The 16,477-nt window shown below is 36.6% G+C and overlaps 1 protein-coding gene across 1 annotated transcript in view; it reads left to right on the top strand.

Moving 5' to 3' along the window:
- MAST4 (microtubule associated serine/threonine kinase family member 4) overlaps nt 1–16,477 on the top strand; it is a gene marked incomplete at both ends in the record, with an annotated part of 550,061 nt that overhangs the window by 496,296 nt on the left and 37,288 nt on the right. The window contains 5 exon segments of the mRNA XM_084233151.1: nt 112–213; nt 2,828–2,960; nt 7,045–7,112; nt 9,343–9,428; nt 15,367–15,575. Coding sequence (XP_084089277.1) covers nt 112–213; nt 2,828–2,960; nt 7,045–7,112; nt 9,343–9,428; nt 15,367–15,575 — 598 coding nt within the window.

Here is a 16,477-nt window from a genome sequence, read left to right as displayed (position 1 = left end):
TACTTAATTTTTGAAATATTTGCAGTTATCTAATTAGCATGCTTTGCTGATTTTCTTTTCTCCTTAATAGAGCAACTTGGTATCATCATTCTTTTCATTTCTCTTTCATAGGCTCATGATCGTTCGGAAAGTGGGGAGTTGGCATTTATTAAACAACTAGTTCGAAAAATTCTAATTGTCATTGCCCGCCCTGCTCGGTTATTAGAGTGCCTGGTGAGTGGTTCCTGGATGTGGTTCCATTATTTATTGTTAACTGTGGGAAGCAGTTGTCCTCAGGAAGCTCTGGTTTCATTTGGCTTAAAAGACCAGAGCTAAATGGAAAGAGTGAAGAGGAACTAACTACAACTTGTAAATGTTTATGATGGCATACTTATCTGGAACTTGTGCTATATTAAGTGATAGTCATATCACATTCTGTTCAAACTTGAAAGATGATTATGGAATAAGGTAATTGGCCTTATCTCAGCATAATTACTGTGTTACAGCTAATTTAAAACACTTGAGTGCCTGACTTTTTTGGAGTTGCAAAGATGCAGAGAGAGGGAAATCAGAGATGTGATATATGGTGAACTGTGGTTCTAATTATTACTTGTTTCTATAATATGGCATGTCAGAACTAAGTGCTAATCACCAATCCATTTCGGATAATATAATAAGGTCTCATCCAGACCAGAAGGAGCAAGACTTTTAGAGATTTGTTCATTTTGTCAGCTATGTTACTTAGATCAGTGATCATTTATCCAATTTTAAAATTTTTGTTTTATTGATGTGATTTTTGATTGTGTTAGGCCAACATTTTGAACAAATATAAACCTTTGAAAATAAGAATAAGGGACTTAATATAGTATCAAAACTTATTTTTCACTAGTCATTATGTCTTTGTAATCTAGCATACAATACAGTTTTTAGATTTTTTTTTTAGAATTTTACACATATATATTCATATATAGTTCATATGGCTACAGTTTCACTCTTTTTAAATTAATATTCATAGTTTTTTTATAACAATAAAATGTTCATGCCAATAAATATATGTAGAAAGACATGGTAGAGGGGAAATCATGAGGAGAAAGGCAGGGATGTGATGGGGTGGGATTTTCCATCAATGGGCAAGATACTTAGAATCACAGAATCAAAAGCACCATTTGGTCTTGAGTGTCTCTGGAGGGACAAAGGCGGGGAAAGCTCTGGATATCTCTGTAAAGAAGAACAGTGTGAATGACGAATGTAGGCAGAAGGAAGACTTGATTTGTGCTTCTTCTCCATTGCACCTCTTAAGTTATGCAACACACGCTGTACTTCCTGTGGTTTAATCTGGGGGAGAATACCATTTAGCATTAAAACTTGGCAGCAAATAGCCTAAGAGAAGATCTCGCCTTCAAAGAGGAAATGAATTTTTTACAGTAATCATTCCTAATCAGAAGAGAAAAATTAAAAGTATCGCCTTTCCAAGAGAGAAACAAGTGAACTTCCAAGGAGATCTGAAAGTTACTGTTTCCAGCACTGTCAAAAGCTCAGGTGAAACTGGAGTTTCAGCAGTTCGTGTCCCAAGACTGACTGTTTGTGTCTATGCAGGTGTCTTTTTTAATAAACTTTTTCCTTTCAAAAGCAGCAGCTGCTTTCTGCCCACCTGTGTATATGCAGATACCTCTTGTTTTCCTTTCTCTTTTTCCTAATAAAACTGTCCTTTAAAAAATTTTTTTTAATATTTTATTTTATATAATTCTTACATCATTGTTCATTTTTGCACAATGTATGCATTTTCATTTTGGTTATATTCCCCATACAATTGCACGCCCTGCTTATTTTGACCCTAGGGAAGCTGGATTTTCAGAGTTTTAGGACCCTTGTTCCCCAACCATTGTTCACATGCCAGTAGTTTGCCCTCACTCTCATTGTAGGTGTGTAAAAGACACTAACTGTGAACACTGATTTGCCTTTACTCCATTCGCAGCAAGCTTTTTTATTGGTATTCAGAATCTCTTGAGTATTTCTCAGGTGCAATGGTAAAATTCCAAATTTCCCTATTCAGAGCATTGATCAAAATGGGAAAAGTCCTTGGGGGAAAAAAATCTAGGAACTATAGCTAAAAATAGCAACTGTGCTTTAAATCTGTAAGCATAATTGCTTATAATACATAAATCTACAATATCGATTTGGGGTGATGTGGTTCTAAAGAATTTTATTAACTATTACACACAATAGACAGCCAAAAAAGTAAAATACATAGGGGAAATGTGCTACTAAAATTTTAATATAGAGGTGATTGGTAGCATTAATTTTGCAGTTTTCTCTTTTAATCTTCACATTATGTGAAGATTAATAACTTAGAGTTCATTAATATGGTGAGATTTTTCTTTCTAATATTGTTGGATACCCCTGTACTAAGTTTCCGGCAAAGCCTTTGATAAAATGTATTCTAACTTTACTCCTTCAGTAGCTATTATTGCAGAGAGAGAAACTGGTTCTTTCAGTTGTGATTCCAAATTTTAAAACTTTGCTAGAAAAGGCAATATTAAAAATTCATACCTGTTCACTTTCCATAAGATACGTACCTTAAGTGGAGCGTAGTACCTTCAGTGTGGCCAGGAAGTTGGAAATCGTCACAATCTTTGAGTTAATAAGTAATATGTGTTTTTCCTTGGACTACGAATAGACTTCCTATATGAAATCAGAATTATATATTTTTAAAAGCCATTTGACTTCTTTCTGCATAAATAACACACAGCATACATATGCAGCAATTTTATTGTGAATGGGATTTATGTAATAAAACCTCAGACAATTTGGCTAAAAGAAGTATCCATCTGTGTTTGTCTACTGCTAGGAATTTGATCCTGAAGAATTTTACTACCTATTGGAAGCAGCAGAAGGTCATGCAAAAGAAGGACAGGGTATTAAAACTGACATTCCCAGGTACATCATTAGCCAGCTGGGGCTCAATAAGGACCCTTTGGAAGGTGAGTACCTTGGTTGGGCTGATGTTTCACTTGTCTACGTGCCATGGTCTCACAGAGCTATGTAGCAAGTCTTTATTTATCTTCATGTTTTGTATTTATTGAAAAGTCTAAATTTGGCGGGGGGCAGTTGTGATTTGAAGTAAATAGCTATAATTGAGTGCTGAGGAACAAGTGAACAGAATCCATTTTATGTTTACCTAAAATTTGGGGCAACCTTGAAATCCTAGAGGCCTGTCAACCGGATAATGTCAGACTGTCCCAGAAGGGTTTAGATTTCAATCTTCTCCGAGTCCTTTTTCTCTTGCAAAAGTCAGTGAGGTCCTTCTCAAGAACACTTTAAATTTTGAAAATGTTGCCAACGTAGTTATTAATTTAGAGGTGACATTTACATTTAAGGTAATTTGGGAGTAATATAACTGATGATAGATTACTTTGAAATAGATATTATGTTAGTAAACATATTTTATTCTTGTCAAAAAAAACCACCATGAATAAGAGTAATGTACAAGAGAGCCAATGGGGGTGGTGGGAGAAGTTTATAAAAAAAATGCTTGATTCAGTAAAAAACAAATGATCCATTGCTATTAAATACAGAGACAAGGAAGCACCCTATTAGTGGCTTTTAAAAAAATCCCGTGTTGGTAAAGTACTCCTTTCCCGTAGCCTTCTCTTTTTCAATCTTGCTTTAAGATTGTCATTTGAAGCACTTAGGTGATACATTGCTTACAAAGACTCAGAAACAATCACAGACTCCTTCATTCAGAATTGTCTTCCTGGTTCATTAAATTGAATTTGCAAACGGTGTTTATCTTGCTAAATTGTTTGTAATGATAGTAAATGCTGGCCCAGATACTTTCCCATCTAAAGCCAGGGAACCTGCTGCTCTCTCTGCCCTGCTCTCCTACTTCCCCGCTTTGTTTGCACTTATGGCTGTCCTATCTTTGTTTCCAGTGAAATGATGCATGCATTACTGGGAGATAATGCCAGATAAATTTATACTGTTCTGAAAGCAATACCACAACAGATTCATCACTTATCAGAGACTGGTAGATGCTTTTCTGAAAAGTTCCCTGGGGAGAGATTTTTCCCCATGGCTTTTAAATTACCATCTTTACCTTTTTGAATCATGAGTCTTCAGAAATGGTTTAAATCAATGAAATAAAAAGGGCAGATGTTTAATGGTATTTAGATGAGTTTTAAAAATCTCTTCAGGCATTACAAAATGATGCCTTAGCTTCCTGCTTCAAAAGCTGACTCTTGGTTCCATTCCATTACTACCCACTGCTTACAAATAATATGTATTTCCCAGATAATAGTTATTTAGCAGAAATTCTATTTAAAACAGAACCATCTTTTAATTTGTTTTTTTTATGAAAATAATTGGAGCGGGGGACGCTGTCAAAGTGTATTATAGTGAGTCTTCACGCCAGTGTAGTTCAAGTTGTGTCAGCCCTTGAACTGGAGACTGAGTGAGCTCTTCAGTTTTCTTACCTGGCAGTAAATATCACTGTAGGCTGAACACAGCCCATTTATGTATATTTAGAGGGTCTTTAAAAAATTCATCATGGTCTTTGACAAATTTCAAGTTCAATAATACAAATTCATCACTGGGAGTTGTGTTTGTGACTCTTGACACAATTTTCTTGATTCAGATCTGTTATTAGCTAAAATATGACTATCACAAACCCTGATCTACATTTTTCCCCTTTCTTGTCAACATTACACTGACCTGCTTACAGCCTGAGGTTTGAAGGTTACTGGTGAAGAGATGGCAGGGGATAGGTCAGAACTGCACTCTGGACACCAGTATTACAAGCTATGGGAACTTTCCCACCTGTGCTGAGCCTCCTGTGCCTTAGTGTTCATTCCATAAAAATGGGTAATAATGGTACCTAACCTCAGGGTTGTTTTCAGGAATATATGAGTATATCTCTTTACCCAAAACCTCATAACACTTAATAAATGATAGCAGCTGGCACTACTTTATTTAAACAATATTAAAATAGCCTCTGTCTTTGAGACATCACCCACTGAATACATTTAATCACATCCTAATCTGTAAATCTAAAGTGCTCATCACAGAGGATACTGACATCATTTGTACAACACGAAGAAAACACACAATTTTTACTGAACTCCTCCTTATTTTGTATATTTTCCTATAGGTCCACTGGGGAAGTTTATGTCAATCTCTAGTTATAGAATCTGGAGTTCATTAATTTTTATCTAAAGGCAGCACTCCAGTGTTGTTTTGCTTTGTGTCTTTTATGTATAATCTCCCCTGAAAAGATGGCTATATTTATAGGAAGATGAATACATGAAACAAGAGCCTAAGAAATAATTTTAGGTGCACATTAAAAATATAACTAAAAACTGTAAATTTTTGTTATGCATGTTCAATTTTGAAAAATTAACAAATTCAAATTACCATGATCCCACCACTCAGAGATAATCTCTGTCAAAGTTTTGAAAATAATTCTTTCTGGTTCTTTTCAATGAATAGTACTACTAATTAGGTTTTCTGATTTATGTAAGTGGACTCAGGGATGGTTCTATGTGATTTGAGCAATTAAATGCCTTTGTCTCTCATAACCAGACCATCAGAGCAGTACTTAAGCTGGTGTCAAGCATGTGGCATCCAGCCCAAGGCTGACTACTTGACATGAGATAAATAATAATAATAAATAAGAGTCATTATTCATTGAGCACTTAATTTCTGTTAGTAAACATGCTAAGAGCTTTACATGCATTGTTATATATCATACTCATTAAATTCGCTAAGAGATAAAATAAATATTGTTCCAACTTACAGACGGAAAACCTGAGGTTAAAAGTTCATTAGTAAGTGCTGGTAGAGGTAGTAGCCCAAGTGTTTTCATCTCTGAACTCCTCTTCACCACTGCTATTACTTCCTTTTTGGTATATTTTAAGTTCTTGGTGTACTAGGCAGGGAAGGAATGGAAGAAAAAATGGTTACACACAATGAGAATCATTTCAGAGCTATGGTCAGTGAATCAAGATTTTAATGGAGATGTAATTGGCATATAACACTGGTTTCAAGTGTGCAACATAAGGATTAAATATCTGTATACACTGGGAAATGACCACAAAAGTATAGTTAACATTCATTACCACACATAGTGAGAAAAATTTTTTTCCTGAAATGAGAACTTTTAAAACTTACTCTTTGCATCTTTAAAATATACACCATAGTATTATTACCATGCTTTACTTTATATCCCTGTGACTTATTTATTACCAAAAGTTTATGCCTGTTGACCCTGTCACAGATAATCGGCCCTCCCCTCACCCCATGCATCTGGCAACCACCCATCTATCCATCTATTCTCTGTATCTATGAGCTGTTGTTTTTTTTTTTTAATTGCATGTATACATGAGCTCATATTGTATTCTTTTTCTATATTGGTGCATGTTTCATGACTGTCAGAGCCTGGGGAGACTTGCCCTTCTTGTATATTTGATTATAAGCACAAATGTTGAATCCCAAAACCTTTTTCAAGCTGTGATGGTTGCATGAGCTATGACCCCTGCTCACTGGAACACTGGTCCAGTCTCTAAAGTACTGTGTCTTCATGTTGCTGAGAAACACAGTCCCAGGGAAAGGTGTATAATGAACAATTTCATAGTTAGTTGCTGGTTCTTATGACCAGCTTACAGCTTTCCCCCTGGTGTCCACCAGGGAATGATTCTAGAATGTCCTACCCATAACTAGTATTTGCACACACCCTACACACATCCTCCCATATACTGTAAATTACATTACAATACTCTACATTACTTATAATACCTAATGCAATGTGAATGCTTTGTAAATATGTGTGATGTGTAGTGTTAAGGGAATTAGTGACTAGGAAAATATCTACACACATTCTTTGCAAACATGCACATCATACATAGCTTTGTGTGTAGTTTCAATTCTTGTTTGATAGAACCCACAGACATGGAGGATCTATTGCAGAGAGTTTCCTTTTTTACTAGTGGAGAAAATATTTTTATTTTGCATCAGCATAATGTTACTATCTAATTATAATTGTCATATTGTTGTTATTTTTTTTTAATGTAGAAATGGCTCAGTTGGGAAACTATGATAGTGGGACAGCAGAAACACCAGAAACAGATGAATCCATGAGTGTAAGTATATTTCTTGATGAAATATGATGTTGGTTTTTCTGTTTATTAGCATGTGCAGATTTGGGCTCTGTTAATTACTTTATTCAGCAAATATTTATTGTGCTTCTGTGTGCTGGGCATACAATTTTAGCCCCTCCCTTCAGGGAGAAGCAAATTAATAAAAAGAACTCATGCACAAAAATAAAAATGACAAACTTGAATAAAGCTCTGTGAAGAAAAAAGGTCATATGCTATAAGAATGTAACAGCATACAGAGATCCACCTCCGTCTTGCCAGTCCAAAACTCTGCCAAGGACATGACACTTGAGCTGAGGTGTGAAAGTTACTAGGATGAGATGGGTGGAGGAGCCTTCCAGGCCAAGGGGATATCATGGGCAAAGACTGTGATACAGGGAGCAGGGTGCATCTGAGGGCAAGAAGCACCTGAGAATGTAGGGAATGTGGAAACTGGGCACAGGGGTCCTTGTTTTTCACCTCTGTAATTTTTTTAAATTATAATGTGACGCTATTGAGCGTTGAAGGATGTATATGTGGCGTGGAGGGAGCATGGGCAGTGAGATGGGCCAGTCAGAATTATCTTGAAAACAGTCATACTGATTGCAATGTCAAAAGTAGATCGGGTGATGGGAGCAGGCAAGGGTGACCACAGGAAACCAGTAAAGAGGTTGCTGCAGTAGCACAGGGGAAACTCATTCCTGGGTGCTGGTGCCAGTCTCCCTAATTGTGAGCCAGAAGAGGAACCAAGATGAAACCATTTGAGGGTGGGCAGAAAAGAGGTATGTAGCCTGGGAGCAAAGAATCAGGCTCTAGAGTCAGAAATCTGGAGTTTGAAACCTGGTTCCACCTCTTCCAAGCTGTAGAAAATCTCTCTGGGCCTCAGTTTCCTCATTAATAATATTTTAAAAGTTTATAAAAGATTAAATGACATAGTCTGTGTAATGTGGTTAGGAGAACACCACATGGTAAATGGTAATAAATGATAGCTGCTTTTATTCATTTTATTATCATTACTGTTGTAATTTTAAATATGTTGAGACTAAAGTTCTTCCAAGATACCAGAAAGAGCCATTAAACCTGCAGTTGTGTATAACATATGGTATCTTCTGGCACTCGGAGGAGGAGTTTTTGGTGAGGATCTGAATGACTTAGGAGTCATCCCTTGGCATACTATTATTATTAGTGAGACCAAAAGGCCTTGTATAGGGCTTTGCAGGTGGAAGTTGAGGTTGGTTAAACAAGTGGTCCCAGTCTTGGGGTGTTGGCAGATAATGATTAGATCCAGGTCCTGTGGTGAGAGCCCAAGGGTTAACAGAGGAGAGAGATGGTTGCTTGAGTTGGGAGGTCCAGTAACACAGGGGCCAAGGTGTTGGGCGAGTTATCTCTATAGACACTGAAGTCACCCAGGATGGTGAGAGAATTTGGACAGAGAGAAAGGTGGGACAATGCTGGTACTCAAATCTTCAAAGTTGAGTTATACACCAGGTCAGGAGATGACAGCACTGAATTGGGGAGGATGACACACACCTCAGAGTCAAGGGGTTTCTTCCAAAATCACAAGAAGCCTATGCAGAGATCAGAGGCTGTTACTCAGGTCTGAGATACATATGGGGTATGAGAGAATATTTCTTACAAGACATTTTGTTTCTTCTTACCCTTTAAACTTTTCGAAAGTTAGAATAGAAGCCATGGTAAAACGTGGAAGTAATGAATGGCCAGCTTTCTAATCTTGGGTGTCCCATTCATTGCTGATTGCCTTTTCCAAACAAGAGAGGTTGCCGCAGGAACCGACAGACACACTCTGGCCAGGGAATGAGAAGCCACATCATTCACCAGCCTTTGAGTAGTCACTGCAGCCCATTCTTTTCTGACTAAGTGAAACCAGAACTTTTGATATTTTGGATTTAGGTCTCAAAACTTTAAAAAGCTAACATGAAGCTCACCTGATAGTTTACAGCGGTAGATTACAGTTGGGAATTTTCCAAAACTTGGTGTCTTTATCTTCTGGAACTATGGGTTCACTTACATGAAACTGGGACCATGATGTGAGAAGTAGTTTCTCAGCGCTGCTGTGGAAAATTGATCTGTAAAACTGTCCCTTGGATTCCTTTGTCTGGAATACTGCATTTCACATTAAACAACAGAGCATATAATCTGAATATTTTTATTTTGCTGCTAAAATCATTTTCTTGAATTTTCAACCATTTGTTAACTCCCAAATTTTGTTTCCAAGAGCTCTAATGCTTCCCTGAAACTTCGAAGGAAACCTCGGGAAAGTGATTTTGAAACGATTAAACTGATTAGCAATGGAGCCTATGGGTGAGTAATTTAAGAGAACTCTATTGAATTTTAACACACCTGAGTAATATATTCTTCACCTGTGATGCCAAATAGATGGTGTATCAGGCCTTTAGTTTTCAAATAACTGTTCCTTCGTTGATGGGTATAAGTTACAGCCACAATCATTTTTCATTGGCTACTCTATCAAGAAACTACGTAGTGGCCTGAGAGTTATCAAAGGGTGAGAGAAGAATACTCTGTAAAGTGAAGGAAAAATTTCTGCTTCCTATTATTCTGCTGTTTTGGGTTCAAAAGTACCTGACTCTTGGTCGACAACCCCACTCCATCCTCCACCCTACACGCTCACATCTGGATATGTTGTTTGGGTGTACACACACACACACCCCCCTATAGATATACATACTTACATAAATATGTATACACATGTGTATGTATCTGAAATATACATACCCATGTGTGGGCATCTGAATGTATTTGAATACATATGAAAGTATATGCATTCACATGCAGTTTTACTACTTAAGAAATAGTACCTCCTGTCAGACCTCTAACTGGCAGTCAACCTTATAGAGTATACTTAACCAGGGTAATTGAAATTTAGAGCAATACATTTCTCTTGGTCTTTATGTTACAGCAGGATTGTTTTACAGTTGCACTCCATGCTCTATCTGCTCACATTAGTGGTATGTCTTTCATGACCCATTTTTATAGACACGTGATTTCTTTGTCAGGGCAGAGGGTTGAACAGTGACAGGATCCTTCTAAAGTTACTAATAAAACTTTGGAAGGATAATTAATATACAAACTTTGTCCTGATCTAGTTTAGACAGCCCAAAAACTCTGGTTTAATTAAGTATTAATCCCAGTTCCATCTGTCTGTGAAGAGCAATAAACAATCCCGTCGACATTTATTGCCATTTATCACACACACGAGCAGATGAAGGAAAAGCGGTTTTTGTTGTGCCACAAGGGAGGGCTCTCCTTACAATTTTTTTTAACCTTTAATATTTTCCACACCATTAACTTAGTGAAGAACTTAAATATTTGTGAGTCCTTTCTATGCTTCACTGATTTGTTTTCAGGATTATGTCAAATGGCATATTACTTGGTATGGGTTATAAATGTTTTCTGATGTTTTATTTTGGCAACATTTTATTTCCTTTAAGGACCTCACTGAAACTTTTCTGCCTAGTAAAATTGTTTTAGCATTCAGTTGTTTGCAGGATTTGTTTATTTACCTATTGGTTTCTTTTAGTTTTGGAGTTCATCTGAGAATTTCTTCATTAGGGCGAAGACTGAATTTTGACTTTAATGGTTTTATGCCTTAGAGCATTGCTACATTTTATTAGGGACGGAATTCTGGAATAGGATTATCTGTGAAGTATCACTTTTATAAAACTTGAGCATATATCTTCGCAGTGTTTGGAGTTCTAATTGGTTGAGTAAACTCATTTGTAGTGCAATTAAACCACTGTAGAGTAGACGAGGTATATCACACTTTGGGGAATGCTTGGGAATATACAAGAAGTTAAACAAGCTGTGAATCAGTAAACACCCAGGACGCAGGCCAAGTCATTAATGGGCTCACAAGCTGCCTGCGGGAGCCTTTGCCAATCAGCCAAAACTTTTTTTCTCTTTTGCTTTTCTCAGATTTAATCTCTCATTACATTTGTGGCAGATTTCCTCTATGTTTTAATTATTTTTAATTTGAAATTTGAATGAAGCTACAGCTTTTGGTCCACTCAGTCAAGATGCTGATTGCAGGTTCGTATGAATGTGCTGCAGGAATGGACCCCTCTGTGGGTCGAAAGAGGCTTTCATAGGCATCTGTGGCAGAGTCTGCTGCTCATTTCAGTGACTTTAGTGCCCAAATCTGTGATTTCTCGAAAATGGGTGAAGACGCTGGGAACTAACCTGCTCATTGGAAGAGCTGTAAGATGTCATAGTTTTCTCAACATTGTACTTTGCAACAGTTCATGTTATAAAGTCAATTTGCTGATTTGATGCACACCCAACTTCTTCCTGTTTCCAGCAAGTCTCAGGTCCCTGACCCAGGCCCCTTCATGCCAATTTAGCACTTTGTAGAAGGCTGACACTCATTATGTGCCAGGCACCACACCGGTTTCTTATGTTTACTTCTCACGGAAACCCTGTGTGATAGTGATAAGACTTCCACCTAGACGCGAAGAAAGAGGCTCGGAGGCGTGTCCGCAGATACTCTGGTTCCAAGCAGAATTCTTCCCTCAAAGTGTTCTGTTGTTAGAACGTTCAGCCCTTTTAATTGAGGTACAGGGTCCTTCTTCCCTAGCACTTCCACCTGGATTTTTTAACTACAGTTTTGAACATTTTCAAGGAAAAGAATTAAATTGATTTAAGATTTTTAAAAAGTAAAAAAAAAAAACAAAACAGAAAACAGAAAAAAACTAAATTTGACAGGCACATGTTTTCCCCCAACTTTGCTTTACTTTCCAGCCCTGTTGTCTTCTTTTACCTAGAAAAGGATGTGGTCATTTACCTGAGACACCCATGTGTGCAAGCTGACAGACGCCCCACCCCCACAGGCTTTCTCTCTAGATTGCCTTTTCTCTCAGCTTTCTGCTAACACATACGTGCACTCTCATTCCCACATGCAGATTTACTCACACGGATTCATGTATTGCACTCTCAGACTCATGCATAATTTTATACGCATTAGACATTCATACTCCTCGTGATGGGACTGATTCATTCTGCTCTAGATCCTGTCAGTTTCTGATGCCATTTCTCTTCCCCACTCTTGCCCTGCCCCGTGGCACACATCTCAGTTCTGCATGGGTGGAGTGAAGCTTGGCTCAGAGAGAACATGGGTCTCCAGTTGCCCTTCCCCTTGCATCACCTCTCACCCTTGAGTTTTTTTCCTATTTCACAGGGAGGCCAGTGTAAGAAAAAAAAGAGACAGAATCAGCCTTTTCAAAGAAAGCAACCCTTAGAGCCAGAAAGCAGAGAAATGTGAGGCTGAATCTATTACATCCAATTTTATAACCTGAGGAGATTTACAACTCTGGTTAACAGTGTTAAGTGTCTGTCTGTTGGCTGCTGTTTGTCTGTCTCTCTTTTGTTTTGCTCTCTTTCCCTCTCCCTTCCTTCTTACTCAGTTCAGTTCTGAACATTGACTTTCAGGAAAGGAAGAAAGATGTATGTGAAAGACAACAATTATCACTAAGTAAACAAATTTCAGTATAATATCCCCAAAACTGAACAGAAATGTGAAAAATGGAGAACATAAAACAAAACAAACAAAAATCCAGCTATAGCAAATTCTAATTAAGAAGTGTAGTTGACGTTTGCAACTTGATCAAGATATGTGTCCTGAGGCAGTGATATCTTAAGCTATGTATAGGATTAATTGTCAATGGTTTAGGTACCTTTCCCTAAGGTTTAACTGATTAAGTACATTTTGGCAAGGGAAAAGAGAAAGTCGAATTAAATTGACTGAACTAAAAATCTGAAAGTAAAGGTTGAAGTCATTTTTTACAGAATGACACAGAGAAACCTGGCTCAGATATTGGTCAAATTCAACTGGAGGCATCGTTCTCTTTTGTTCTTAAATAAAATCACATATAATTCTATTCTTCCTTTATTTCTTATTGACCTCAAGCATACTAAATAACTATTTATGCAAGAAATGGTGATGCTTTATCAAAAATCAGTATGCAAACCTCTGACAGTCTAAAAGTGAAGTTCGTAATATTGTTTGACTGAAGGACCTCAGTACAAAACTTGCTGAATATTAAATTTTAAAAGAAGATGTAAAGTAAGCTGTATTCCAATTGACTTTATATAGATACTGATTTTTTTTGTGTGTTTAACCTTTAAATTCTAAATTTCTTTTAAAAAAATGAGTCTGTTTTAAAAATTTGACTTCATGACATTATTTACCAATGTTTATCTTATGTTAAAGGAGAGGCCAGGTTCTTTTCTGCATTCCCTTTGTTATCTGTCCTGTTAGCAGTATCTGTTTAAGAGATGCTCAAGTCTTTGGTTTTGATTTTGTCCAATCAGTAATTAGAAAAAGAAAAATTTTGTCAAAGCCTTTAATCTGATTCACAAAGATGAGTGGTTGGTTGGTTAATTTAAAAGTTGATCAAAGAAGGGAATTATAAGAAATGCTGTATACTTTTGACATTGTAATTTACCCTAAATATTTTTAAGTTTACCTAGTCTTTAATGTAAGACTATTTTAGGAAAGCCAATATATGTCATACTTAAAATTTGTTTTATTCTGCTTTCCACTTTTAATTTTTCTAAAAGTGAAGGAAGAGCTTGAAGCAATCTAACTATAGGAATCTAGATTTTTATTATTTCCTCAATTTTTGCAAAACTCAACCATATTATATCAATAGAAATTTTACACTCACATTTATCAATACTTTCCAAAGCATTCCATTTAGGAGGCAGGCTATTGGATAGACTTTACTGTGATTGATTGCTTCTTCAGTAAATTATTACTTATTTGATCATTGCATTTGTTGCAGGACAGCCTCATTTAACCTATTATACACTTCTAATGATTGATGGGTTTTTTTTTTGTAATTATTACTTATTTAAGCATTGCCTAACCTGAGAGTTCAAACCTGTTCTCCCATGATAATGACAAGGAGTAACTTATCAGAAAAGAAGCCCATCAAAGACATTTTTCTTGTTGCTTTCCAGGTGGAGTTTGAAGAAGTAAATGATTACTTCTTTTCTCCACATCACTTGAAGCTTCAAGGTACCTATTGTCATTATCCCACCATAATAGACTCTTAAAGAGTACTTGCGTAAGACTTTTGGCAGATTCAGTGCAGCTAGTTCGTTGTACAATTAAGGTGCCCATGCCTTGGCTGTGAATTGAATGGAGCAGAAATATACTCTATCATTGGCCCCTTTTATGTTGAGAAATGCATTTCCTATTGAAAGAGGCATAGATGTAGGCAGAGGAATTCTGGAGTGAGGGAATATACACCCTTCATTGCAAGAGGTCACCTATTACATACTTCCCATATATCTGGAAATTTCAGGGAAAGTAAATTACTGTCAAGTTGGTAACCAATTTCTATAAGAAGCCATGATTTTTTTGCAGACCCGAAGGATATCATATAGAAAACTATTGTTTCACATGGATGGAGCTAGAAGGGATCATGCTCAGCGAAATAAGTCAGAAAGAAAAAGAAAAATACCGGATGGTCTCACTTATAGCAGGAATTTAAAAAACCTGAATAAGGGACCAGGAAAAAGACTAATTAATACAAAGTAAAAATCAAAATCAACAAGCAACTATACACCAGAGACACACTATGGGGGAGGGGTGGAGAGGAAAGATTAGGGTCAAAATAAGGGGGGTGCAATTGTATGGGGAATATAACCAAAATGAAAATGCATATATTGTGCAAAAATGAAAAATGATGCAAGAATTATATAAAATAAAATATTAAAAATAAATAAATAAGTAAAAATTGTAACACTGACAACAAAAAAAAAAAGAAAAGAAAAGAAAAGAAAACTATTGTTTCAGTCACCAGAAAAACAACCTAATTTATCTAATGCTAGAAATGTTCTGGCTCATTATATGTATGTACTTTTGTTAGTTCTTTCTTGTTCTTACTTACACATGGAATTTTGTTCTGTCTGTGGAACTACTGAAAACATAAACTAACTCTTGGAAAATACCTCCCTCTGGAGACTGTCCATTCTCTTCCTTTGCTTGTGATGCCTGAATTTGATGCCTGAAAATGACCTGTGACCTTTATTGAAAGAATAAAAAAAGAAATCAATCTAGGACTTTGGTTAGGAATGACGTATTTGTACCTGTCTGTGTCGTTAGTTAGAGCTGAATCCTGGCTGACATGTGAACATAAAAAACTTGGTGATCCTACGTTTAATCTACCCAGAAGCATCCTCTCTTCCTGTGACCCCCAACTCTTGTGCTCCTTTTCAGGGCAGTCTACTTTGTTCGGCATAAGGAATCCCGACAGAGGTTTGCCATGAAGAAGATTAATAAACAGAACCTCATCCTCCGAAACCAGATCCAGCAGGCCTTTGTGGAACGGGATATCCTCACTTTTGCAGAGAATCCTTTTGTGGTCAGCATGTACTGCTCCTTTGAAACAAGGCGCCACTTGTGCATGGTCATGGAGTATGTGGAAGGTAAGTCAGTCTGTGACACAGAAAATGACACCAGTACCCATAAGCCCTCACTTTTCTGTATTCATGCCACATAATGGTTGTATCCACCTAGGAACTGAAGCCAGGCAATGAGATGGCTGTATTCCCAGTCATTATCTTCTGATAATTGCTTGTAAAGTGCCTGTTCTGCTATAACAAAGGGGAAATTAGAGCTATTTGGAAAAGGTTGTTTTTCTCTTTAATAACTCTTAATACTAACTGCCTTCCTTCAGTTGGTCATTAAAGTTATAATATAAGTGATGGAATTTTTTCCTACTTGTTTTTATCACATATCATAAAAACTTCATTACCATTCATCTTCTTAAAGAATGAGTTAAAAATATATCCTTTTTGGTTTATGGTATGAAATTAAAAATGAGTTAGGTTACAGGAGATATTTTCAAGAAATTTGGCATTTTAAATGCTCCAAGTAATCATCTTTCCATCAATTTTGCATTGTTTCTGTGTTTCAGTTTCCATGACCTATTGACATAAACAAGTTAGTGAAAATAGATAAAAGACAAAATCATTTTCAAAGCCTCTGATTTAAGCTCTTGTAGTTGTTCTAACAGAATCCCAAAACTGTAAAACTTGAAGAAATATTAAATATTGTTTAGCTTGACCTTTTCATTTTACCGGTGAATAGAGAGTTACTACTGGTGGTGGATGTAAGATGCAAACCTGGTTAGCCTGATTCCCACCCATTGTTATTTTCACTACATCAACACATTGCATTAACCTTTGTTGTGGTTGTTTTTACAGTAACTAGCATTTATCACATGTTTAATATGTGTTGGCAATAGCCTAAATTTTTTATGTAGATTACCTCATTTAATCTTCACAGTACTCTAAAAGGGATGACACTATTACTGTCTTGATATCAC

Source organism: Talpa europaea, assembly GCF_964194135.1.
Source record: "Talpa europaea genome assembly, chromosome: 5".
NCBI classification, from domain to species: Eukaryota; Metazoa; Chordata; class Mammalia; order Eulipotyphla; family Talpidae; genus Talpa; species Talpa europaea.
Note: the sequence above shows the minus strand (reverse complement) of the source record. Positions and strands in the feature narration are given on the sequence as shown.